At 49.7% G+C, this 25240-nt stretch overlaps 1 protein-coding gene across 5 annotated transcripts in view; it reads left to right on the top strand.

The window, feature by feature from the left end:
* MED15 (mediator complex subunit 15) overlaps positions 1-25240 on the top strand; it is a 61449-nt gene that overhangs the window by 26142 nt on the left and 10067 nt on the right. For 3 of the 5 annotated variants that reach the window (XM_060028532.1, XM_060028531.1, XM_060028529.1), the window contains exons 3-7: positions 13854-13905; positions 15464-15493; positions 16912-17124; positions 22957-23171; positions 24269-24607. In XM_060028532.1, the coding sequence (XP_059884515.1) occupies positions 13854-13905; positions 15464-15493; positions 16912-17124; positions 22957-23171; positions 24269-24607 (849 nt within the window). Of the gene's footprint in view, positions 1-13314; positions 13599-13853; positions 13906-15463; positions 15494-16911; positions 17125-22956; positions 23172-24268; positions 24608-25240 lie in introns of those variants that run through there. The other 2 variants (XM_060028534.1, XM_060028533.1) reach the window with 2 other exon arrangements.

Here is a 25240-nt window from a genome sequence, read left to right as displayed (position 1 = left end):
ACATAAATAGATAAATTTTTTTTAAAAAAAGAAGAGAAAAGAAAGAATCAAAAGCAGATGCTATTTATGGTTGGATCCAGGTTTAGGTAAACCAACTGTCAAGACGTACAGAGGTCCGTTGGGGAAACTTAGCCTGGTTTGAGTGTTTAGATGAGGTAAACATTTTCTGAAATGGAAAGGTAGAGATGATTGGCCGGAGAGTGCAGCTTCCAAAACAGAAACCATGTGTACAGCCTGGGCTTGGAGGTCAGAGCACACCAGCATGTGTTTGTGAGCACAAGTAGGTGGAGGACGAGCAGCAGAAGCCCGTGCACTGAGGTGGGCAGGCTCGTGCTGTGGACATAGAAAATGGTAAGTGTTATATTCTTTTTTTATAGCAACTTTATTGAGCTCTAATTCATATACTGTACAATTCACCAATTTAAAGTGTACAGTTCAGTGGTTGGTCTTTTAGGATCTTCACAGAGTTGTGCAGCCATCACCACAATCCATTTTAGAGCATTTTCCTTTTTCTTTTTTTTTTTCCTTTGGCCACACCTTGCAGTTTATGGGATCTCAGTTCCCCGACCAGGGATTGAACATGGGCCATGACAGTGAAAGCCCGGAATCCTAACCACTTAGGCCCCCAGGGTACTCCCTAGAGCATTTTCTAAAGAATCTCTATATCCGTTAGCCAGCACTCGCCATTTTCCCTCAACCCTCAGTCCTAGGCAACCACTTACCTGCTTTCTGTTGCTATAGATTTGCTTGTTTTGTACTTTTCATATAAATGCATCATAAAATATATGTTTCTGTGACTGGCTTCTTTCACTTAGCATAATAGTTTTAATGTTCACCCATGAACCATGTTGTAGCATGTACTTTATTCCTTTTTATTGCCAAATAATATTCCATTGTATGGATGTACCATATTTTATTTATCCATCACCAGTTTATGGACATCTGGAGCGTTTCCACCTTTTGGCTGTTATAATAATGCTGCTATGAACATTTGTTTGCAAACTTTCCTGGGGACATATGTTTCCATTTCTCTTTCCTGTATACCTAGGGAAGGAACTGCTGAATCAGATGGTAACTCTGTATTTAACCTTTTGAGGAATTGCCAGACTGTTTTCAAAGCAGCTGCACCATTTTACATTCCCACTAGGAGTGTATGAGGTTCCAGTTTCTCCATTCCTCATCAATACTTGTTACTGTTTTTTTTTTTTTATTATAGCCATCATAATGAGTGTGAAGTGGTATCTAATTGTGGTTTTGATTTGCATTCCCAGATGACTTACTGTGTTTATTGGTCATTTGTATATTTTCTTTGGAGAAATGCTTATTCAAATCCTTTGCCCATTTTAAAATTGAGTTGTTGGTCTTTTTATTGCTAGATTGTAAGAACTCATTATTATTAGATACATTATTTGAAGATATTTGGGAGATAAGAACCTTGGTGAGGGCTTATTGAATTATTTCAACTTTCGAAATACACAACTTGTTGGTCCAGTATTATTTGTTGTCTATTGCTTTATAAGGAACTACCGCAAAATGTAGTGGCCTAGAGCAATAGTTGGTATCTGTCCTGATTCTGTGGGTCAGGATTGGGATGATTGGAACTGCCTGGCTGGCCATTCTTCTGGTCTCACTGGTGACCTCGGCGCAGCCACATTCAGCTGGCAGCCACCTGGTGTCTCCAGCAGCATAGCCCGGGCTTCGTTACGGCACAGTGGCTGGCTTCCAAGGCAGGGGACGTGGAAGCTGTCAGTCCCCTGAAGTCCTAGAACATCTCTGGGTCACAGCAAGTCCTAAGGCCAGTGTGGAGTCTGGGGAGGGAGTCGCCTCCACCTTCTCTGTGCGCTGTGGCCTGTGCATCCAAGGAGGCCAGCGGTTGTTAGCTGCCATCTTGGAGACTGGCCACCCCAGAGACCCTCCCAGCAGCTGGGGAATAAGTCTTCCATCCCGAGGGGGCGACTGGCAGCACAACAGCCCCCGTCACTGTCCTCGCCTCTCCTTACTGCAGCCCACACCACACCTTAGCAATTTCAGTTGCATTTCCTTTGGTCAGGCTGGTTCTAAATCCCTAACTTCAAGAGGAGGCCCTGACTGTTTGGAAGAGAGGTATTTATAGAGAGGTCTGGGAAGTTTCCTATGTCATTTTTAGAGACAGACTTTCTGCTTGGACACTGCTGTCCGATGTCCAGTTTATTAGTCCTGCTCAAGCCCCACATGGAGCCTTGGGCCCTGTCATGCGGTGAGACCTTTCCTCCAGGGTGGGGCTCCGGAGGGACTCTCCAGTCAGGTGGCAGCCGGCACGCTTGTTACTTGCCCCTCCTGCCTGAGACCCCATTAGAATGACTGTGAAAGAATGTAAAAGGTGGGACCCAGAGCGAAGAAAAGGATACAGAAGAGTGATTTCTGTTTTTAGACTCCAGGAGGGTCCGGGAGGCAGAGGAGGTCATGGAAAAGGGGCTAACCTTCTCTTGGAATCCTGGCAAGCAGGTGGGTCCAGAGGTGTCCACCCTAAAGGAAACCAGGTCATCCATGGGCACCTCAGGCTGCCTGGTATACAGCCCGGGCAAGGAAGACCTTGAGCACTCTTGTCTAAAAGACCACCAGCTCCAGATTGCCTGGTTGGTGCATGCTTCCAGTGTGGTGTTAGCACCCAGAGTTAAAGCTCTTCCCATTCTGTCAGGGGCTGGCCCTGGGTCTAACGGCCAGGCCCCATTGCTCCCTCTAAAGTGATGTGATGTCGCCTTGTAAGGCCCGTGAAGCAGGTACAGTGCTGCTCTCCCCAGGATGCAGATGAGGAGGCTCAGGCACACAGATGCCAGGTAACTTGCCCAGGAGGTCACACATCCTGGGGGTGTGGGGTAGGAGCCTACCCTCTTTGCTACTTGTGCTACTTCCCCCCATCTAGCAAAGCAAAAGACACCCAAACACCCACTTTAATTCTTAACATCTGAATTCCTGCAGGTGGGACTGCTCTCTGCCTCAAGGCAGAAACCACTTTCCCTGGGGGTGGTGGGTGGTATAATAATAGCAGCTCTAAGCACTCTGCAGATTCATGAAGGTATGGCATCTGCTGGATGAGAGCACAGCCAGGGATCCCAGGACCTCTGCGTCGGCACCCACAGCTGCAGTGCATAGAGAGGCTTATTACAGCTGGGTGCATTGCTGAACATGTACTTATCACTTGGTTGTTTTTAAATTAAGCTTATATGTTAAACACACATCAACTGTTTTGCACGTTGTATAGTATTATGCAGAAGTAGTGCATGTCTCTGGTTTACAGCTGTAAACGCTGAGTCCCCACATGGGGGCCAAGGTGAAACCCAGGGACCAGGAGGCCGAGAACATCAGAACTGGGAAGTGACCTGGAGGCTAATTAGAGGAGGGCTGAGGGGCACAAGCAGCTGCTGGAATAACAGGGCAAGAGCACAGCCTGGGGAGAGCGGGAAGAGGCCGTGCACGTCTGATGAAGGAGACACTCTCCAACCTTCAGCCCTTTTTACGGACCTCGCAAGCCCAGGGTTGGCCTTTTGAATGAAACCGAATACATCTTCTGCTATCTTTGTTTAATTAGGGACAGCTATTGGAGGAGAAAAGCACACTTGTGCCGCATGAAAAGACTAGTATTTTCTGAAAAACTGCTGGGACCTGCTAGATAGGCCTGGGTGTGGCCAGTTTTGACAGGTCCAGGGCTGTGCTCCTGCCCTCTGCTGTTTGCGGGGTGACAGCCAGGCCTCCTCCTCCACTACCCGGCGTCGGCGTGCTTGCTCGGAGGCCTCTTTGGAAATTCTACTTCTTTGGTTTTCAGTCGCTCCATTTTCACTAGCATGTACTGAGGAGCTGAGAGAGTACAGACACTCCGTGTAGTCCTCGTGACTTTCTCCAGTTCAGCTGTGAAGAACACAAGGTGTGGGGCAAATCAGCGGTAGCATGGGGAGCTAGCTTGCTTTCTTTCGATCTTATTTTTTAATTTAAACCGGGTAAGGAACCCACTGTCATTTGTTTTATTATTTAATTTTTGTATGTTTAAAATATTTTATAATGTATAAGGGTAAAATTTTAAAATACGTGAATCACAACACAATACTTACCAAAGGTCCCATGTTGCTGAGAACACTGGCTCTGGAGCACCTGCTCTGGGAATTGATACATTTTTCAAGTATGAGGAAAAGTTTCTAACAGACTTTGTAGAAACTGACAAAATGATTCTAAGGAAACTCAAGGGACCCAGCATAGCCAAAACAATCTTGGAAAAGAACAAATGGTGCTGGGACATCTGCTGGATTATCACATGTATGATATTGAGGTGGGACCCCAGTCTCATACCATATACCAGCATTAACTCAAAATGGATCAAAGACCTAAGAGCTAAAACTGTTAAACTTTTATTTTTTATTTATTTTTGGCTGCACTGGGTCTTCATTGCTGTGCACAGGCTTTCTCTAGTTGCGGTGAGCTGGGGCTCCTCTTCGTTGAGGTGCGCGGGCTTCTCATTGCAGAGGTTTCTCATTGCAGAGCATGGGCTCTAGGTGTGTAGGCTCGTAGTTGTGGCTCGCGGGCTCTAGAGCACAGGCTCAGTAGTTGTGGCGCACGGGCTTAGTTGCTCCGCGGCATGTGGGATCTTCCTGTGGGACCAGGGCTTGAAGCTGTGTCCCCTGCTTTTACAGGCGGATTCTTAACCACTGCACTACCAGGAAAGTTCTAAAACTAAAATTTTTAGAAGAAAATATAGGCATGAATCTTTGTGACCTCAGATTAGGCAATGGTTTCTTACATGTGACACCAAAAGCACAAGCAACAAAAGAAAACATAGATTAATTTGACTTCATCAAAATTAAACACTATTGTGCATCAAAGGATACCATCAAGAGAGTAAAATGACAGCCTATGGAATGGGAGAAAATATTTGCAAATCAAATATCTGATGATATCTGATGAGGGACTGGTATCAGATTATATAAAGAACTGCAACTCAAAAACAACAACAAAAGAAACCAAACAACCTAATTCAAAAATGGGCAAAGAACTTGAATAGACATTTCTCCAGAGAAGATATATTGGGTTGGCTAAAAAAGTTCATTCGTTTTTTTCCCGTAAGATGGCTCTAGTAGCGCTTAGTTGTCTTTAACTTCCTTCAAAACAATTTTGTTAGATTGTATTGTGACAGCTGTCATATCAGTGTGCATTTAAAAAAAAATTAACAAAATTGGAGAATTTTTGTGTAGCCATTTTAATATTGAAGATGGAAGAAAAACAACATTTTTAAAATTGTTTTATTATGCTTTATTACTTCAAGAAAGGTAAAAATGCAACTGAAATGCAAAAAAAGATTTGTGCAGTGTATGGAGAAGGTGCTGTGACTGATCAAACGTGTCAAAAGTGGTTTGTGAAGTTTCGTGCTGGGGATTTCCTGCTGGACGATGCTCCACGGTCGGGTAGACCAGTTGAAGTTGATAGCGATCAAACTGAGACATTAATTGAGAACAATCAATGTTATACCATGCAGGAGATAGCTGACATACTCAAAATATCCAAATCAAGCGTTGAAAATCATTTGCATCAGCTTGGTTATGTTAATCGCTTTGATGTTTCGGTTCCACGTAAGTTAAGCAAAAAAAACCTTCTTGACCATATTTCCACATGTGATTCTCCATTTAAACGTAGTGAAAACGTTTTTTTTGTTTTTTGGTGGTTTTTTTTGTTTTTGTTTTTGTTCTTTTTTTTTTGGTGGTACGCGTGCCTCTCACTGCTGTGGCCTCTCCCATTGCGGAGCACAGGCTCCGGATGCGCAGGCTCAGCGGCCATGGCTCACGGGCCCAGCCACTCCGCGGCACGTGGGATCTTCCCAGACCGGGGCACGAACCCGTGTCCCCTGCATCGGCAGGCGGACTCTCAACCACTGCGCCACCAGGGAAGCCCAAACATTTTGTTTTTAAAACAAATTGCTTCGGGATGAAAAGTGGATACTGTACAATAATGTAGAATGGAAGAGATCAGTGGGGCAAGCGAAATGAACCACCACCAACCACACCAAAGGCTGGTCTTCATCCAAAGAAGGTGATGTTGTGTATATGGTGGGATTGGAAGGGAGTTCTCTATTATGAGCTACTTCTGGAAAACCAAACGATTAATTCCAACAAGTACTGCTCCCGATTAGACCAACTGAAAGCAGCACTCAATGAAAAGCGTCCAGAATTAGTCAACAGAAAACTCATAATCTTCCATCACGATAACGCCAGACCTCATGTTTCTTTGATGACCAGGCAAAAACTGTTACACCTTGGCTGGGAAGTTCTGATTCATCCGCCGTATTCACCAGACATTTGCACCTTTGGATTTACATTTATTTCAGTCTTTACAAAATTCTCTTAATGGAAACAATGTCAATTCCCTGGAAGACTGTAAAAGACACCTAGAACAGTTCTTTGCTCAAAAAGTTAAAAAGTTTTGAGGTGGTGCAGTGGTTAAGAATCCTCCTGCCAATGCAGGGGACATGGGTTTGATCTCTGGTCTGGGAAGACCCCACATGCCACAGAGCAACTAAGTAAATGTGCCACAACTACTGAGCCTGCGCTCTAGAGCCCGCGTGCCAAACTGCTGAGTCTGCGTGCCACAACCACTGAAGCCTGCGCGCCCTAGAGCCTGCCTGCTGCAACTACTGAGCCCGCCTGCCGCAACTACTGAGGCCCATGTGCCTCGAGCCTGTGCTCCGCAACAAGAGAAGCCACCGCAATGAGAAGCCCGCTCAACAAAGAGTAACCCCCGCTTGCCGCAACTAGAGAAAACCCGTGTGCAGCAATGAAGACCCAATGCAGCCAAAAAAAATTTTTTTAAATAAATAAAAAGTTTTGGGAAGATGGAATTTTGAAGTTGCCTGAAAAATGGCAGAAGGTAGTGGGACAAAGTGGTGAATACATTGTTCAATAAAGTTCTTGGTGAAAGTAAAAAATGTGTCATTATTTTTACTTAAAAACCAAAGGGCTTCCCTGGTGGCGCAGTGGTTGAGAGTCCACCTGCCGATGCAGGGGACACGGGTTTGTGCCCCGGTCTGGGAAGATCCCACATGCCGCGGAGCGGCTAGGCCCGTGAGCCATGGCCGCTGAGCCTGCGCGTCCGGAGCCTGTGCTCCACAACGAGAGAGGCCACAACAGTGAGAAGCCCGCATACCGCAAAAAAAAAAAAAAAAAAAAAAAACCAAAGGAACTATTTTGGCCAGCCCAGTACAAATGGTCAAGAAGCACATGAAAGGATGCTCAATATCACTAGCCCTTAGGGAAAGGCGAATCCAAACCACAGTGAGATACAACGTCACACTCATGATGGCTATAATAAAAAAAGATGATAAGTATTGGTGAGATATTGGCACCTCATACGTTGCTGGAAGGAATGTATAGTGGAGCAGCCACTGTGGAAAACAGTGTGGTGATTCCTCAGAAATTAAACAGAGTTACCATATATGCACAGAACTTGTGCAGAAATACTCATAGCATCACTCATAATAGCCAGAAAGTTGGAACACCCAAATGTTTATCAGCTGATGAGTGGATAAAGAAAATGTGGTGTGTCTGTATAATGGACTGTTATCTGGCCGTATAATGGACTGAAGTATTGATACATGGTACAACACAGATGAACCTTGAAACCATCACGATAAGTGTAGTGAAATAGTCACAAGGGAGCACGTATTGTATGATGCATTTGTATAAAATGCCCAGAATAGGCCAATCTATAGAGGTAGTGTATTAGTTTCCTGTAGCTGCTGGACAAATTCCCACAGACTTGGAGGCTACAGTCTCTGGACTCATGGCTTTGGCCTCTTGGCCCAAGGCTCTCCCCGGTGGTCATGTTTGTAGCCAGTAGTTTTACCAGCCTGTTGCCTGCCTGTTGACTTTGGGAGTCTGACACCCTTTTAAAATTTCATCCAGTCTCTCCCTTTTAGTCTAAACTGGCAGTATTTCTGCTGGTATGACGCTCTAAACCGTGAATATGTGACATATTCATGCCATCAGACAGAAGGTTTCCCCACAGATGTTTCATCCCTGTAATTTCATCCCTATTCCTGGCATCTGTGAGACGACTGAGAGGATTCATCACACGCCTGATCTCTTTGGCACTAGCATAGTCTGTGCAACCACACCCTCAGCCTTCTCTCCAGAGCACACATTCCTACAGTGAATCTCCTAATTTTAGTGTTTCTTTGTAATCTGAATAGCCTGGGAATTTCCGAAACCAAGTCCAGGTTCCTTTATGCTTAACGGTTCTTCCCTCAGTTTCTTTCTTTACTCCCAATTTCACTGTAAGCAACAAGAAGAAAGCAGGCCAGGACTTCTCTGGTGGCGCAGTGGTTAAGAATCCACCTGCCAGTGCAGGGGACACAGGTTCGAGCCCTGGTCTGGGAAAATCCCACATGCCGCGGAGCAACTAAGCCCGTGCGCCACAACTACTGAGCTTGTGCACCACAACTGCTGAGCCCACATGCCACAGCTACTGAAGCCCGCGTGCTCTAGGGCCCGTGCTCTGCAAAAAAGAGAAGCCACTAGCCCCTGCTCGCCACAACTAGAGAAAGCTTGTGTGCAGCAACGAAGACCCAACGCAGCCAAAAATAAATAAATAAATAATTTTTTTAAAAAAAAGAAGAAAGCAGGCCAGACCTTCCACACTTTGTTTGGAAGTCTACTCAGCCAAATATCCAGGTTCATTGCTTACAAGGTCTGCCTTCCTCTCAACTAGGGTACGATTCAGCTAGACTTTTGGACACTGTATGACAGGGGTTCTCTGTGCTCTTGTTTCCAATCACACGTTCCTCTTTCCCCTGAGCCCTCACCAGAAACACTTTTAACATTCACCTTTTTCCCAGCATTCTGTTCCTGATGACATCTGTATTCTCTAAGATGACATGAACTTTCTGACCAGCTCCTTTTCTTCCTTTGAGTCCTCAGTAACAGAGTGTTTACCATGCGTGTTCCCACCAACAGTATTCCCTGTGGCCTGGCTCCCTCTTGCCTGCCCCTTATTTCTTGTGAACCCTCTTGCCTGCCCCTTATTTCTTGTGAACCAGGTGTTCGATCAAAAGAGCACAGTATGCAGGGGTCTTGTTAGCAAGAAGGCATTAGAGGTGGTGCCTTATATTTGTATATATTGTATATATTTCTGGGTGTCTTGATTTTCCCACAAGGCCACAGTTGATCAGGAGTTGGGAGAGTGACAGTCTGACTCTTTTATGAAGTTTCCCATCCACTTGTCAGCTGATGATTCCATCGTTTAACTGGGTGTTGCAAACTGGTACTTGTCCTGAATTCTGGCTTTTCTTCCACATTTATTAGATGGAATTGTCTTGCCAGGAAAGGTTTTCTTTCATCCACCAGTGCTACTTGGTTGCTTGAAACACAGCCTGTTCGGGACCGTCAGGAGTACTGACTGTCTTGTGGAATTGCTGCCCTTCGTACCCAGGGGCAAGTCCCGGGGCCTGGGGGTGGGGTGAGGCTGCTTCTCTTCCTGTGAGTGGTGTTGTGAGCATGGCTCTGCATCAAGCGAGTTTCAGGCCTTGCAGCCGTTCATTTTGATGTGTCCCCAGTGGCTGCTCACAGGCACATTCCTGACCCCTTGGGGCCCCTGTCACAACCCCTTAGTCTTTTGTAGCTTGCGTGCATCTTGGCCCAGAATCAGCTGTTGCTCTAAGGAGCCCTGTTCCTTTTCAAGGGTGAAATGGTACTTGGGGCTTGCAGTGTGGGCATGGGGCTGCTCACAGCTTCTGCGCTTTTTTGTGAACAGAGCTAGGGAGTCATATGTTTTTGAAACAACAACCTCAAAACCCCATAATTTCACATTGATATTTCCAATTACAGGGTTTTACTTTTATTTTAAACATGTATCTGCTCTCTTTTGTGAATATCTTGTCTTCTAATGTCATTGGCATAATTACTCTAAAATACTTTCAGAATAAACAGACCAATATTAGCACTAATATTAGTAGCAAATAACAAAATGTGGAATGAAGTTTAAGATTTCTTTACAGCTCTGTGTGTACTTAGAATGTACCGCTTCCCCTACGGACATGTTTTTTTTGTTTTGTTTGCTTTTTGTTTTTTAAAATGATCAATCAAAGGAACTCTTTTCCCTATGATTCTGACACCAACTTGATATCAGCTCATATGTTTGGTTGGTTTTGCATTTTTAGGAATTGTACTTTTTTTTTTTTAATTTTTGGCTGTGTTGGGTCTTTGTTGCTGCACGCGGGCTTTCTCTAGTTGTGGTGAGCCGGGGCTACTCTTCGTTGCAGCGCGCGGGCTTCTCATTGCGGTGGCTTCTCATTGCGGAGCATGGGCTCTAGGCACGCAGGCTTCAGTAGTTGAGGCTTGTGGGCTCTAGGCTCAGTTGTTGTGGCGCACGGGCTTAGTTGCTCCGCGGCATGTGGGATCTTCCCAGACCAGCGCTCGAACCCGTGTCCCCTGCATTGGCAGGCGGATTCTTAACCACTCTACCACCAGGGAAGTCCCTGGTGATTTTTTTTTCTTTTGATTTGGCTTTGTCTTCAATTTGGTAAAAGATTACATACTTCCAATGTGAAAGCTGTATAACAAGGTGGGAAGTTTCATTTCCAGGCCACTTCCTGATACCTCTGGGGATTTAATTGTTGATCTGCAGCATTTCTTTTTGCAGGTATAAAGCAAATATACATGTTCAGATTCCCCGAGTCTTATACAAAAGGTATAACAGTGTAGCGTCTAGTGTGTGGCCTGTGGCATCTTACCCGGAGCATGTGTGTCCTTCCTGTTGCTCCCTCCACATCCATGAGGGGATTCGTCCTCCACCTTTGCTGTCAGGCCCTCATACAAGACTTGTACAGGTTAGACAAAGTGTATAAACTGCAGGAAGCTTTTTTCCCACATTTCTGTCTTCTCACCTGCAAACCAGCCCGCTAGTAGTACCTGCCTCACTGGGCAGTTGGAAGAATTAAGTGTGTTAATTATTTGTAAAGCATTCAGAGCTGTGCCTGGCCCGGAGTCAGTGCAGCGTGTGAGCTGTCACTGCTGTGCTCTGGCCGTACCCAGCCTGGATGCTTGTATTTTTGCTGTCAGGAGGGGGAGATGATAAAGGTGGAGTGAAGATAAGGGAGGTACATGCTCCTCGGCCCATTTCTGGGACTGTCCTGGAGCGGGGGTGCCTTGGAGCAGAAGAGGGGTCATAACCTCTCTGTCTGCATGGAGGCTGGGAACTCTCACGCCCAGGGAAGCCAATCTAGACATAGAGTAAGGCAGGTGCCCTGGGGAGTCAGAGGAGGATCAAATCAGCAGGCCTGAAGCACTCTACCCTCAACGTGCTGGGTGATGTATTTACCCACAGGAGCGCCCCTTGGTGGCAGTGTGACTGACCACTCCCTGTGCCCGCTTCTCCTGTCAGGTGGTTGCTGCTCCCCTCTGTCCCCTTCAGGCCTCCTCATGCTGGTCTGGTCCCCAGAGCCTCTGCTGCACTGGGCTGTGGGCAGCCTCAGTGGGCGCAGACCCTGGGTGCCTTGTGCCCACCTGGCTCCAAGCACTCGGTCCTGGTTCTGTGCCAGGGGCTTCGGGGACATGCTCCTGAGCCCCATTTACTGTATCTTGTGTCGGAGTAAAATATCTGGTTGCTGGTTTTGTTTTGTTTTGTTTTATAACTGAAGTATAGTTGATTTACAATGTTGTGTTTTTTCCTTATGGCAAAGTGATTCAGTTATACATATGTATATTTTCTATTATGGTTTATCACAGGATATTGAATATAGATCCCTGTGCTATACCTTGTTGTTTATCCATTCTGTATATAATAGTTTGCATCTGCTAACCCCAAACTCCCGGTCCATCCCTCCCCTAGCACCCCCCACCCCCGGCAACCACAACTCTGTTCTCTATGTCCATGAGTCTGTTTCTGTTTCATAGATAAGTTCATTTATCATATTTTAGATTCCACATATAAGTAATACCATATGGTATTTGTCTGACTTACTTCGCTTAGTATAACAATCTCTGGGTCCATCCATGTTGCTACAAATGGCATTATTTCATTCTTTTTTATGACTGAGTAATATTCCATTGTATATATACATACTACATCCTCTTTATCCATTCATCTGTCAGTGGACACTTAGGTGCTTCCATGTCTTGGCTGTTGTAAATAGTGCTGATGTGAACATAGGGGTGCACGTATATTTTTGAATTAGAGTTTTCTCCGGATATATGCCCAAGAGTGGGATTGCAGGATCATATGGTAATTCTATTTTTAGTTTTTTGAGGAACCTCCATACTGTTTGCCATAGTGGCTGCATCAGTTTACATTCCCACTAACAGTGTTGGAGAGTTCCCTTTTCTCCAAACTCTCCAGCATTTGTTGTTTGTGGACTTTTTAATGATCTGGTTGCTTTTTAAACCTGCTTCCTCTTGCTTCACCTTTTATGGAAGTAGAAAAAGCTCAACAAATTCTTTTAAGATTTCTCCAACCCAAAAGATGGCCAAGGCCTTACTGAGATGTCAGCTCTTGACCTGGCAAGCTCCCCGTCCTTGGCCACCTCATTTCGGAGCTTCCTTTAGCCCCCACTTTCCTTGTGCCCCACTCACCACCCTGTTGTCCTTCAAGGACCAGCCTGGTCAGGTGATCAGTGGGATCTTTTCCTCCCAGAAATTTGTGGGGGGCATTGGGAGGGGGAGTGTTGAACACATCTCCCATGTGTCGTGTCCTTTGGTACCTGCCCTGTGGCCTCCCTGGGCCTTTCCCCCACGTTTTCCTCTGCTGATTCCATGGCTGAGAAAACAGTGGTGGGTGAAGTTTGAGATCAATGAGGGCTGATGGGGGTTACAAAGTGTGCTTATGTTGTTAACATTCGTCTGAGGCCCCCTTCATGTGTTTCCCTTGGAGGTGTTCTCATGACGGCAGGTTCACTGTCTGTCCCAGGCTCACGGGTTGTCCCCTGTGGTGGGTCCTGGGCTGCGGGAGTCGTCTCCTCTGGCTGCTGTTGAGTGGACTCAGTGTCATGGTGACTTAGGCGGGGGTCAAGTGAGCAGGCGGGGTGAAAGCTCTGCCCTTTCTGCCTGCCTTGCCAGAAAGATGGTCCAGCTTCTCTGAAATAAGATTTTAGTTACGAACATCCCTTCTTTGACCCCAAGACAAACTCACAGTAGTGATTTCCCTGGAACCCCTGGAGTGAGTGTCCTTGGTTACAAAGAGGACAAATGGTGGAAGGCAGGCCCTGCTGGGAGGTTCCAGAAACACAGCGAGAACCAAGAGGGCCCTGGGCAGTGGCCTTCACCTGCTTCCTTGAGCGGCACTGTGCCCTCTCCCTGGGCCGTGCAGTGAATTCAGATCAGTGGGAGCTGGGGAAAGCACAGCCAGGGCGCCCAGCCAGATTTGCATGCAAATATGACGTCAGCAGTGGAAAAGCAACAGGCTGGTGTGAAAAGCGAAAGTACTTTGGTACAAATGGAGCAAAGACAAAAGCGGCCCTCCTGTGTCTACTTCTGAGATGCCCTGTGACCCCGGGCCAGCCCCTCTGCAGAAAGACGGGTGCCTGAGCCCCGCCCCATGACCCTCGCCAGGGTTTACAGCAGGGCGGGGGAGCAGCGTCTTCTAGTGTCTTGGTACCTTTTTGGTTTTCTGTTTCTTTGTGCCTTTTGTTGTTCTGTGGTAGCCGAGCTCTGCCGGCCTTTCCCAGAGGGATGGATTCCAGAGGAGGCCGAGCCAAGCTGGCGAAGACAGACAGACAGGGACAGACAGACGGGGACGGCTGCCATCCCTGCCTTCAGGAGGAACGCAGCAGGGCCAGGGCGGGAAGGGGCGTCACTCGGCCTCACTTCTGCGTCTGGGATTAAACTGCTTCCTGTTTTTGCTTTTAGGATGAATACCTTTCTCTCGTGGCCAGGCTCATTATCCATTTTCGAGACATCCGTAAGTAAAACATCACATCTCTGGGTGGTTGTGGTCGCCGTGAGAGCCCGGCCAGTCGCGGCCCCAGTGCCTGAGGCAGGATGTCTGTGGACAGCGCCTGCTTTCTGGGAAGTTCTTCATGGCTTCGCATTTGATTCCATGTTTCCCATCCTCCCAGAGCCTCAGCCTGAAACGTGCTGATTGTGGCCTAATGGAGATGTTAGTGTCCAAGTGGTCTGGGCTGGACTGCTCTTTTTGCTTGTCTGCTTAATCTCCCTTTTTGAAGGACTGCTGCTTTGATCTCTAGGCAGTTCCTGAATAAGCAAAGTCCACCCTGGAATAGACACTTCCTTCCCTGATGCCTGGTTTTTTTGACCCATGGAGGCTGGACCTAACTGTGTTCCCGTCAGGCTGGAAGCTTCTGGGGCCAGCTTTCTCAGCGCCACCCTGCACTCCCTGCCCTGGTGAGGGCCCAGCCCCACAGCATCCCAGTTCCTCTTCTCCAGGGCCGCTGGCCGCTGCGCGGTGGGTGGGGGGCGGTGGGGGGTGGGGCGTGGTTACAGCCACAGCGCCTCCTGCCGGCCTGCAGTGGGGTGACCACAGGAGGCAGGTTCCTCCCACGTAGCCTGTCCATGGGGTGGCTGCTCCCTGTGGCTGTTGAGACAGCTGTGGCGTCAGCGTCACTCATCTCAGAGGGAGACATTGGGGACCCCAGAGTCCTTGCAGGGCCATTGCTTCTTTCCACACTAACTTTTTACCAGACTGGCTAGCCAGATGAACCTCACTTGATTTCACTTTCTTTGCTGTGTTTGGGAAGGGCCCATGGTGTTTGGAACAAGAGGAGCCGCCACTAGAAGCCTGGGGCATGAGCAGCCTGGCCAGGACCCCGTCTGTACTGGCAAGGGCTCGGCCTTTCGGGCTGGCTGGCCCATTTGGGAGCTGGCCCTGGCACGGCAGTGCACAAAGCCCTTTGGCGGGGGTGCCCACAACTGCCTCACCCCCGGCAGAGGGTGGAACTCTTGTGGCAGTTCCCTGCCCGTCCTGGGGCTGGCTGGATCCAGCTTCTAACCAGCCTTGGACAGACTCAGTTTCCTCATCCAGAAAATGGGGATGCTGCCTCCCTAACCAGAGTGGGCTGAAAATGGAGGTGTTGTGGGCCCAACGTAGATCCCTGAAGCGCTCTTGTTTGTGGCTTGGGGCCTGTGCTAAGAGCCCTGGCCTGGGAAGGAGGGAACTAGAGGAGACCCAGCACCAGCCTCCACCTGGGGGCTGTTCTCCAGGGCCCAGGTTGACCGTGGGGTGGTCCTGCACCCTCTCGCTCCTGGCCTCCTTGTGTGTCAGTGCTGCCAGGGGTGGGACACATACATGTATTCACACATGTTCACACACACACACACACACACACACACTCTCTGAAACTCTGAGGTATGTTTTGTCTAGTTTCTAGGCAGGGTCAGTTCAGTGTTAGCAAATGACCTCTGGGCGAATGCCTTCAGCACTGACTTAGCGTGGAAATATATGGTTACAGAAAAACTTTGTTTACTTTGGTTTCTTTTCTTTTTTTTTCTTTTATATATAGATAACAAGAAATCACAAGCTTCTGTCAGTGGTAAGAGTTTCTCCTTTTGGAATTAAAGTTTTTCCCAACCTTGGCTACAGAGTAGCAGGAATGGGATGGTGGGTGCTGCGTGTGCCTGGGGTTAAGCTGTTACCGGAGGAGGAAGTTCCTGGAGAGACAACCTCGGGTTCCGGAGAACTGCCAGCTCCTGGCCCACCAGGCACCCTCCTCCTGGTGACCGTGGAGTTGGACGATACCACCCCATCCCATTCCTCCCGCAAAAAAAAAATGATGAAAACTCACACGATTATTGAATATTATCTAAAATTTTGAGCTCTCTGGGAGAGAACTAGTATGGTATAATGCTGTGCTCAGCATAATAATCTGTAGTAGCATTTAGAGAATAACTATGAATTCACTTTCTTAAGTTACAAAGTTTCTTTGTAAGTTAAGAATTGTCATTCTTTTTTATTTTTTAATTTCAAGGTTTTATCTCATGGGAACCCTGTTGATTTAGCCTAGGTCTCGCTGAGTGAGCTGCCAGTGAAGGGGTTTAGCAGATCCCAGTGGCCAACTAAACTCCGACTGCCGGGCGGGGAGCCACCCTGGCGGGCTGTTTGTCTTACTGTCGGCGGCACATGCCGCATGCCCAGGCTTGCCTTGGCCGAACTGGCTGCACCTGCCTGGGGTCCCTTGGCTTGTGCAGCGATTGTTGGCCAGCCAGGGCTGGGGGGTGGTGGTGGGGGTGGGTATCAAGAGTGCTTGGCCAGGAGAATGTGTGTGTTTATTCGGTTCTGTGGCAGGGTGAGCCGGCCAGGACACACCTGCCTGCAGGTGGCTCTTTGCTGTTATAACAAGAGCCTCTGGCTCCTGCCCCAGGCCCTGGCCATTACTCACTCAGCTGGCGAGCATCTGCGGACCCCTCCCACACACCCTTGTTCTCAGGGGTCTTTCCTGAGAACTGCTCCTCAGTGGGGTCCTGCCCAGACTTAGCAAAGATGGGCTTCTGGTGCACAAGGGGACTTGTAACCTCCCTGGGACATCTACTCCTGCCCCCTTTTCTCTGGCCCCAGGCTCGGCTTACTGTGAAGAGCCCTTGACCCTTGTTTTCTCTGGATTCCCAGCTGTGTCTCACCGAGCAGGAGGGGCCTATGGCCAGGAGGGGTGGGGCCACCGCCTGCCACCGAGGGCTTGCTCGTCCCTTGGAGTCTGTCAGGACCTGGCATAGGCTAGGCTAGGGTGTGGGCTGTGCTCCCTGCCTAGGAAGTGTCCCAGCCCCTGGGGTGTGGTATGCAGCTGGGCCGGGGCTTGGGGGACTCCCGGGACTCCGGCCGCTCACCATTTGGGACACTGAGGGTGTCGAGCCTGGAGGTGGGAGGAAGCGTGTGCCCGGGAAGGCCTTATGGCCCACGGAGCCTGGCCCGGTTTGGCGGACACTGCCCTGAGACGCTGCACCCTGTGCCCCGCAGACCCTATGAATGCGCTGCAGAGCCTGACTGGCGGGCCCGCCGCGGGAGCAGCCGGCATTGGCCTACCTGCTCGGGGCCCCGGCCAGCCCCTGGGCGGGATGGGCGGCCTGGGGGCCATGGGGCAGCCGATGCCACTCTCGGGGCAGCCACCTCCTGGCACCTCGGGGATGGCCCCCCATGGCATGGCCGTCGTGTCCACGGCCGCTCCGCAGAGTGAGTACCACGCTTCTCAGAGAACCTGCCGCGCTCTCCACAGGCGGCGCGTTCTCTTCCCAGCCGGGGGTGGGGGTGGTGAGGGGGCGAGAGGAGCTGGGGAAGCTCCAGCCTGCTTTGCCTCCCGGAGGGCGAGGGACACCGAGGCCCTCTTGCCCAGGCTGAGGGAGGACTTGGAGGAGGATGGGGTGGCCTGGGACTCCATCCAAGGGGCTGTGCTTTGTAGTCAAGATAGAAACAGCTCCGTCTCAGGGTGTCCTCAGCCGCGAAGCCCCATCTGTCCCTTCCAGCGTTGCCCTGGCCCCAGGCCGCCCAGGCTGTGGCTCGCATCCTGATTCCCCTCCCGAAGGAGGTGCCTGATCCTCCGCACAACTGCTTGGGCCAGGAGCAGGGTTGCAGCGCCAGCTGCCTCTGTCCCAGGACCCTCTTTTTTTTAAAAAAATATTTATTTATTTTTGGGTGTGTTGAGTCTTCATTGCTGTGCACAGGCTTTCTCTAGTTGCGACGAGCGGGGGCTACTCTTTGTTGCGGTGTACGGGCTTCTCACTGCGGTGGCTTCTCTTGTTGTGGAGCACGGGCTCTAGGCGCGTGGGCTTCAGTAGTTGTGGCACGCGGGCTCAGCGGTTGTGGCTCGCGGGCTCTAGATCGCAGGCTCAGTAGTTGTGGCGCACAGGCCTAGTTGCTCCGTGGCATGTGGGATCTTCCCAGACCAGGGCTCAAACCCATGTCCCCTGCATTGGCAGGTGGATTCGTAACTACTGCATCACCAGGGAAGTCCCCCAGGACCCTCTTGATGGACATTTATGCTTGTAGACTTTTATCTAATACTGCTAAGTGCTTCAGTACTTTTTTCCCCTTATGTAACTTTTTATTTTTGAAATAGTTGAAGAGTCACAGGAAGTTGCAGAATAGCACAGAGCTCCCATGTGCCCTTCCCCCAGCTTCCCCAACGAAAACATCCTAGTACATCACCAAAACCACGACAGTGCTGTCAACTCAGGCAGACTTTATTCACATGTGACCAGTCTTTGCATGCACTCTTGCGCATGGGCGTGCATGTGTGTGGTTCTGTGAGGTCTTATCACATATGGAATGGAGTTAGCACGTGGAACCGTCACCACCAACAGGCTGTCCTGGTGCCTCCTAATAATCACACCCTCCCTCCAACCCAAAGCCCGGCAGCTGCTGATCTGTTCTCCGCCTTGGTAATTGTGTCATTTTGCGAATGTTACATAAATAGAATCATGCAATATTTGACTTGTTGAGACTGGCTTTTTTTCACTCGGCCTGACGCCCTTGGGAGCCTCCAGGTGGTGTTGGTAATTCCCTCCTGTTCGCTGCTGAGTAATATTCCCTGGACTGCTGGGCCACGCACAATTCACTTATCCGCTCACCCTTGAAGGACATATGGGTTGTTTCAGTTTGGGCTGTTAAACTAAAGCTGCTGTGAATGCTTGTGTGCATATTGTGGTGTTCCCATGTATTCTGTCTCGCGTCCCTCTCAGGAACCCTGTGATGAGGGCAGCCGCGGCCTTGAGCACCCTGTTCTTTGTTGGGTTCCCTGTGTCCGGGTCACCTTGCCCTTCTCAGAGGCCACATGCATCCTCTGTCCCACCCACTCCTGCACTGGCACCTTCTGCCCCCAGACACCCCCTTCCTCCCAGAGCTTCATTTCTCTTCCTTATTGACGTCTTGCCGTCTGACGCTTGGCTCAGTGGTTGGTTCTTCATCTCGAGCTCCCAGGTCCCCTCTTGTCAGCACACCTGTCTTTCTCTCTCTCTCTCTCTCTCTCTCTCCCTCTCTCTCTCTCTCTCTCTCTCTCTCTCTCTCTCACACACACACACACACACACACACACACACAGGCAGGGCGGCTTTCAGAAGGATGCTCCTTTTCATGTTATACTCGGGTGCGCTGGTTGAATTTCTTTTTTATCACAAACTTAGATTTTATAATAAAAAATAGTTTTAAGCTGTATGAGTTTAGAATGTTTTGCAGTCTGACTCCTGAGACTGTCAGTTCAGCAGTGACGCTTTGGTGGGCTGTCTTGCACCCTCCCTAGTCCAACCTTGGCCCACATCCTGTCTTCAGCTTCCGAGGGGCTTGGTCTCCTGTGTGGCACCAGTGGAAGTTAAAGTGGTCTCTACTCTCATGTGCTGCTGCTGCCTCTACAGAGACCCACCCTCCCTGCCTGTGACCTCTGGTGGCCTGGTCTACCTGAAATAAGTGTAGTGCTTGATGGGTAGTTGCTGCCCTTTTCTGACACCTCCAAACGCCACTGTGTGATGAAGCCTGCTTCGGACCTTAGTTCCACGCCCCCAGAGTGTAGGTCCTGGGTCAGAGGACTCGCAAAGGGCAGCCCAGAGCCTGCTGTGCATCTCCAGGTGACCTGGGTTAGTCACAGGAAACACACACTGCTGACTGTGGATAAGGCTGGGGCTGAGGTACAGGATACTTTTAAACTATACTTTTTTGTTTCCTTGATGAATTTTATATCCTGTGCTTGTAGAACCTACTTTAAAAATAAGCCGTATTTCTGGCTGTTGCTGAGGAGCCCTCTCTCCTTCTGTGTAGACTGTGTTTTGGATTGTTGGGCTGGCAGAAGGTAGGGGCAGCTCTTTGCCCTGCTGTGCCTTGGCACGCTGCAAGGTGGGGGAAAGCAATCCTGGGATCCCTCCGTCCAGGATGTGCCAGGGCCCTTGGCAACCCCCAGCTCCGCCAGAACCCGGGGCAGATTGGAGGAGGGTGCTCCCAGTTTAGGCCTGTGAGAATTGCAGATCAGGGTCAGTCATTGAGCACACAAAATCAGCAGGCATGGAAGGAAGCAGACACACCTCAAGGAGGAGCAGAAACAATCACCAGATGTGGAGACGCCCCGGGACATAGCCATTGTTAGATATGGCCTTGGGGTGCTTAAAAAAATAAAGGTTGGACTTCCAAATGAACGGACACTGTGATACTGTATCAGGAGTGACCAAATAGATTTGAAAAGTAACCAAGTAGAACTTGTAGAGACGAGAAGTAAAGTCATCGAAAGAGGAAAGTGTGGATGAATAAACAGATTAGATACAGCTGAAGAAAGAGTTTGAACTAGAAGCTACATTTGAAGACGTTACCTAGAACGTAGCCTAGAGAAGAGGCCTCAGGAACAGGAGGGTGAGAAACGTGGAGCATGAAATCAGGAAGTCTGACGGGCATCTAAGTGCAGATGGAAGCACAGAGGGTGTGAGGAGACGATGGCCGATGAAAGCCCAGTGGACCACACAGGTTAAATAAGGCATCCATGCCCCAACCTGTTGTGAAACAGCAGGACACCAAAGGCCAGAAGACTGTCTCAGAAACAGCCATTTCTGTCAAGGAGCGAGAAGCAGACTCAGCAGACTCGGTGATGGAGTCAAGAAGACAGTAGAGGTTGTTAGAGCCCTGAGCACAGAGCTGCCAACAAAGCTGAGGAGACCTTCACTAAAAGTTTTTAAGGGCATACTTCTTTTTCCCCTCACCATTTCCTCTTACCTCTCAGACCATCCTTCCCAAGATGCCAGGTGTAAATGGGAGAAGAAACATTTTCCATATAAGGGCATAAACACGCACAAATCTAAGGTAGTGATTCTAAGCGATTTTGCACCCTGGTGAGTGTTTGGCAATATGTGGAGACAGTTTGGCTGTTACAGCTGGTGGCGGGGGGGGGGGATGCTGCTGCTGGCATCCAGTGGGCAGAGGCCAGAGATGCTGCTGAGCATCTTCCGTGTACAGGGCAGCCCCCACAGCACGGTGTTGTCTGGCCCAAGGTGTCAGGAGGGGCAAGGCTGGGAATCCTTGGTGTAAACAAAAATTACCTCTGTAAAATAATCCTTAGAGCTACCCTCTACAGGTTCTGAGCACTGTTTTGGGTCTGTAGTAGATTATTTAATTCTGAGTCCAATGTAGGGGTATGTAGTATAGCTGAGGAAACTGAGACACAGAGCAGTGACAGAGTTGGGATTTGAGTCCAGGTGTCTGGGTCCGAGGCTGTACCCCTGGCCTTTATTCTATCCTGCCTCTTAATATAAGTCTGCTGTGTGGGCATAAGAAGATAAACAGGGACCATACCAAATGGAGTCAGGAAGGGCAAATATCAAGGATATCAGGTCTATTGTGTGCATGTAAAACCTACTTTAAAAAAATGTTTAGAGAGGATTCTAAGGTCCTCATATTTGGGAAAGAGGTTTAAATGTGGATAAACTTTATACTTTGTTAAATTAAATATGCATGATAAAATTGTAAAAGTCGTTGCTAAAACAGTAGAAATAGTTTGTAAATTCCAAATCCATAGGAAAAAATGGAATGAGACAGAAACAACAAACAAAAATCCAAACGAACAAAAATCAACCCAGTCCTCCAACAAAACAGAATTCAGAAGAGGAGAAAAAAATGTCCATTATACCTCAGTAAAGCTCAAAAAAAAGAGGAAACTTAGAAGGGGAAAGACAGATACAAATAAGTTGAAAACCATAAGTAATCACAGTAAAAGTGAAGGGATAGGCTTTCCTGCTGAGACTGAATGGAAACGTAAGGAGAGGGTACAGCTCTTTAATCCTTACAGGAAACACACCTGAAATAGAAGATGCAAAAAGACTTGAAAATAAAAGGTGTGTTGGGCAATTTCCCCTCCCAGTTACTGAGTTAACCAGACAAAAATAATGAATTTAGAGAGGAGTTGAAGGATGTAGTGAGCAGCTTCGTCTAAGCCTGTGGGTGGGAAATGTGCTCACAATGGGTCCTGCATGGATGTACTCCCCACCCTGACGCTCTTCAGAAATTGTGCTGAAGGAGAGAGCCAGTCCTTCTGTGTGGTTTAAAAATGGCAGAGTCATTAGAAATGGAGGTCACCTTAGTAGCTGGTGAGGCGTGGCACCACAAGGGCTCCTGTGGTGTTGGAACTGTGCCAGGTCTTGACCTCCATGGTGGTTGAATCTTGCCAGGTGAGAAAATTGTATAGAATTTAAACTACACACTCAGGCAAATGGGCACACATTCTGATTGTGTTATGGCGTTATACAAAGTGCTACTATTGGGGAAAACTGGGCATAGTGTCTCTGTGTTCCTCCTTTTCATCTTTATTGAAATATAGTTCATGTACTCATATTCACCCACTTGAAGTGTACTGTGCAGGGGTGGTCAGTGCACTCACGGCATCAATTTTAAAACATTTTCATCACCCAAAGAGACCGGATCACTGAAAATCTTGTGAATGATTGTTTTTTTTATTGATTTGTTTTTAATTTTTTGGCCGCGCTGCGTGGCTGGTGGCATCTTATTTCCCTGAGCCCGGATTGAACCCATGCCCCCTGCAGTGGAAGCATGGAGTCTTAACCACTGGACCACCAGGGAAGTTCCTGAATGATTGTTTGTATCAGCATTATTTATAACTACCAAAAAGTGGAAACAACCCAGATGTCCATCAGCTGATGGACAACACAAAATGTGGGAAATCCATATAGTGGAGTATTATTCGGCAACAAAAAGAAAGGGAATACTGATCCGTGCCACAGTGTGGGTGAACCTTGTAAACGGGATGCTGAGGGGAAGGAGCCAGTCACAAAAGATCCCAGTTGTGAGATTCTGTTGATACGAAGTGTCCAGAGCAGGTGGTTCCATTGAGACGGGAAGCAGATCACTAGTTGCTGGGTCCCAGGCCTCTTGGCTGGCCTGTTCTTTCCTGTTCATTACTACTGTGATTCACTCTATAGTAAGTTCCGTCCTGTCATCGTCACCCCTGTCCCTCCCGCACTGGCGGGGGCGGCGCCTTCCCCGCTGCACCCAGTGCGAGTTCCCCGACCCGTCTGTCTCCAGCCCAGCTGCAGCTCCAGCAGGTGGCGCTGCAGCAGCAGCAGCAGCAGTTCCAGGCACAGCAGCAGGCGGCGCTGCAGCAGCAGCAGCAGCAGCAGTTCCAGGTGCAGCAGAGTGCCATGCAGCAGCAGTTTCAGGCTGTGGTGCAGCAGCAGCAGCTCCAGCAGCAGCAGCAGCAGCAGCATCTGATCAAGTTGCATCATCAGAACCAGCAGCAGGTACTAGACGCCATCGTTCTGGACCCTGGCCTTCTCCAGGGCCCCCGAGCCTGGGACGAGAATGAGTGGGCCTACTGTGTGCCGGGGGATGGATCAGGTGGCTCCTGGTGCAGGCAGTTCATGTGAGAGTCTGCCCAGGCCAGAGTGAAGCTACCCTCCACTCGTAGCACGGCCTGGACCACCCCGTGGGTGTGTGTCCTCTGAGCACACGCAGGCCTCCTGACCTGTCCCTGAGTGTTACAGTGTCTGGACGCGGCACTAATCGAGCCCTGCCTAGTGTCCCGCAGGGGTGGCCATGTCACATTAGGAGCCCTGCTTACAAGAAAACCTTTTCTCACGCACATGCTCTGCAGTCAACGCCCTGATGGGTTAAGCGTCTTTTGTCAGGCCTGTTGTGGGTTAAGGGAGGTAAGCCCTGAAGGACCCCCTGCTCTTTCCCACCTGCTCCAGGCCTTGGCTTATGCCTGCTTTTCCCGAGGCCCCTCCTGGATCTTGGCAGCTCCTCTCCCAGGGCTGACAGTGAATCTTCAGTCCCGCTCTTTTTTTTTTTTTTTTTTTTTGCGGTACGCGGGCCTCTCACTGTTGTGGCCTCTCCTGTTGCGGAGCACAGGCTCCGGACACGCAGGCTCAGCGGCCATGGCTCACGGGCCCAGCTGCTCCGCGGCATGTGGGATCTTCCCGGACCGGGGCACAAACCCGTGTCCCCTGCTTTGGCAGGCGGACTCTCAACCGCTGCGCCACCAGGAAAGCCCCAGCCCCACTTTTCCTCCTCATCCTGAGCCTGGTCCTGTGACCACTCTAGGGACCAAACAGGCATCCCTGGAGAGGCTTTGGAGATCTGCGGTCAGCTGAACCTTGCCCGGCTTCTCTGGGTCTGCGCCTATATGTGACCCCTTACCAAGCCCTCCAGACCCTTCCCTGGACCCTTCCTTTGTCCTCTCAGGCCTAGAGATGGGCCAGCATCTGGTGACCAGGGCACAGGTGCACGCTTGGTGCCCTCGGTGTCCCTCTGTCTCCCGGGAGAGCATCCTGGGCAGACTTCCCAACACAGGATTCCAAGGCCGGAGAGGTGATGGGTGCTGCTTGTTCCACCCCAGATGCAGCAGCAGCAGCAGCAACAACTACAACGGATGGCACAGCTGCAGCTGCAGCAACAGCAACAGCAGCAGCAGCAGCAGCAGCAGGCTTTGCAGGCCCAGCCGCCAATACAGCAGCCCCCAATGCAGCAGCCACAGCCTCCCCCCTCACAGGCCCTGCCCCAGCAGCTGCAGCAGCTGCATCACCCGCAGCACCACCAGCCACCACCACAGCCCCAGCCGCCAGTGGCCCAGAACCAGCCATCGCAGCTCCCGCCTCAGTCACAGACACAGCCTTTGGTGTCGCAGGCTCCGGCCCTCCCCGGACAGATGCTGTATGCCCAGCCGCAGCTGAAACTCGTGAGTACCCAGGGCTCGCACAGCCGGGGCTCTTCTGGCGTCTCCTGTGCTGTAGGCGGTCTCTGGGGCGCCCTGGCTGTAGATGGAAGGTCCTCTTCTTCCAGCACCAGGACTCAGGTGGCCCTGACCCCTGCCGGCCCGCACATCCAGATCAGCAAGGGTGCGTGCATTCCGCCAGCTGCTGCATCCAGTGTGCGACACCCCTGCTCCCGTGTGGCACCTTGTCTTCCGAGCAGCATGGCTGATTCGGTGGTAGCCACAGGCATTGTAAGATTGTGGATGATTAGATGGATGGCAACATCCATCTTCTCACTGTTGGGGGGGGGGGCAGTGTACCACCTCCCCGGGCGTCCACGGTGGTCTGCTGACCACTCAGTTCTGTTCTGAGCAGAGATCATGACCGTATTTTTGAGGGGTGTATTGATGTAAAATACGGTTATTTTCAGTCTTATGCATCTGTGTAAAAGCAGAACCAATCAGTGACATTTACATGAAAGACAAAATATTGTACTGAGTCAAGGGTAGCTGTGTCAAGGGGCCATTTAAATGTTTTTTCAACTCACTTCCTTGGTTTTTGTGGCCTTTTCTATTTGCTGTTCATTGGGTGAAGTGGGGATATGGGCCACACCTGAA

This window comes from Delphinus delphis, chromosome 13 (genome assembly GCF_949987515.2).
Source record: "Delphinus delphis chromosome 13, mDelDel1.2, whole genome shotgun sequence".
In the NCBI taxonomy this organism is placed as follows: domain Eukaryota; kingdom Metazoa; phylum Chordata; class Mammalia; order Artiodactyla; family Delphinidae; genus Delphinus; species Delphinus delphis.
The sequence above is the reverse complement of the archived record's forward strand: the minus strand, read 5'-3'. Positions and strand labels throughout refer to the sequence as shown.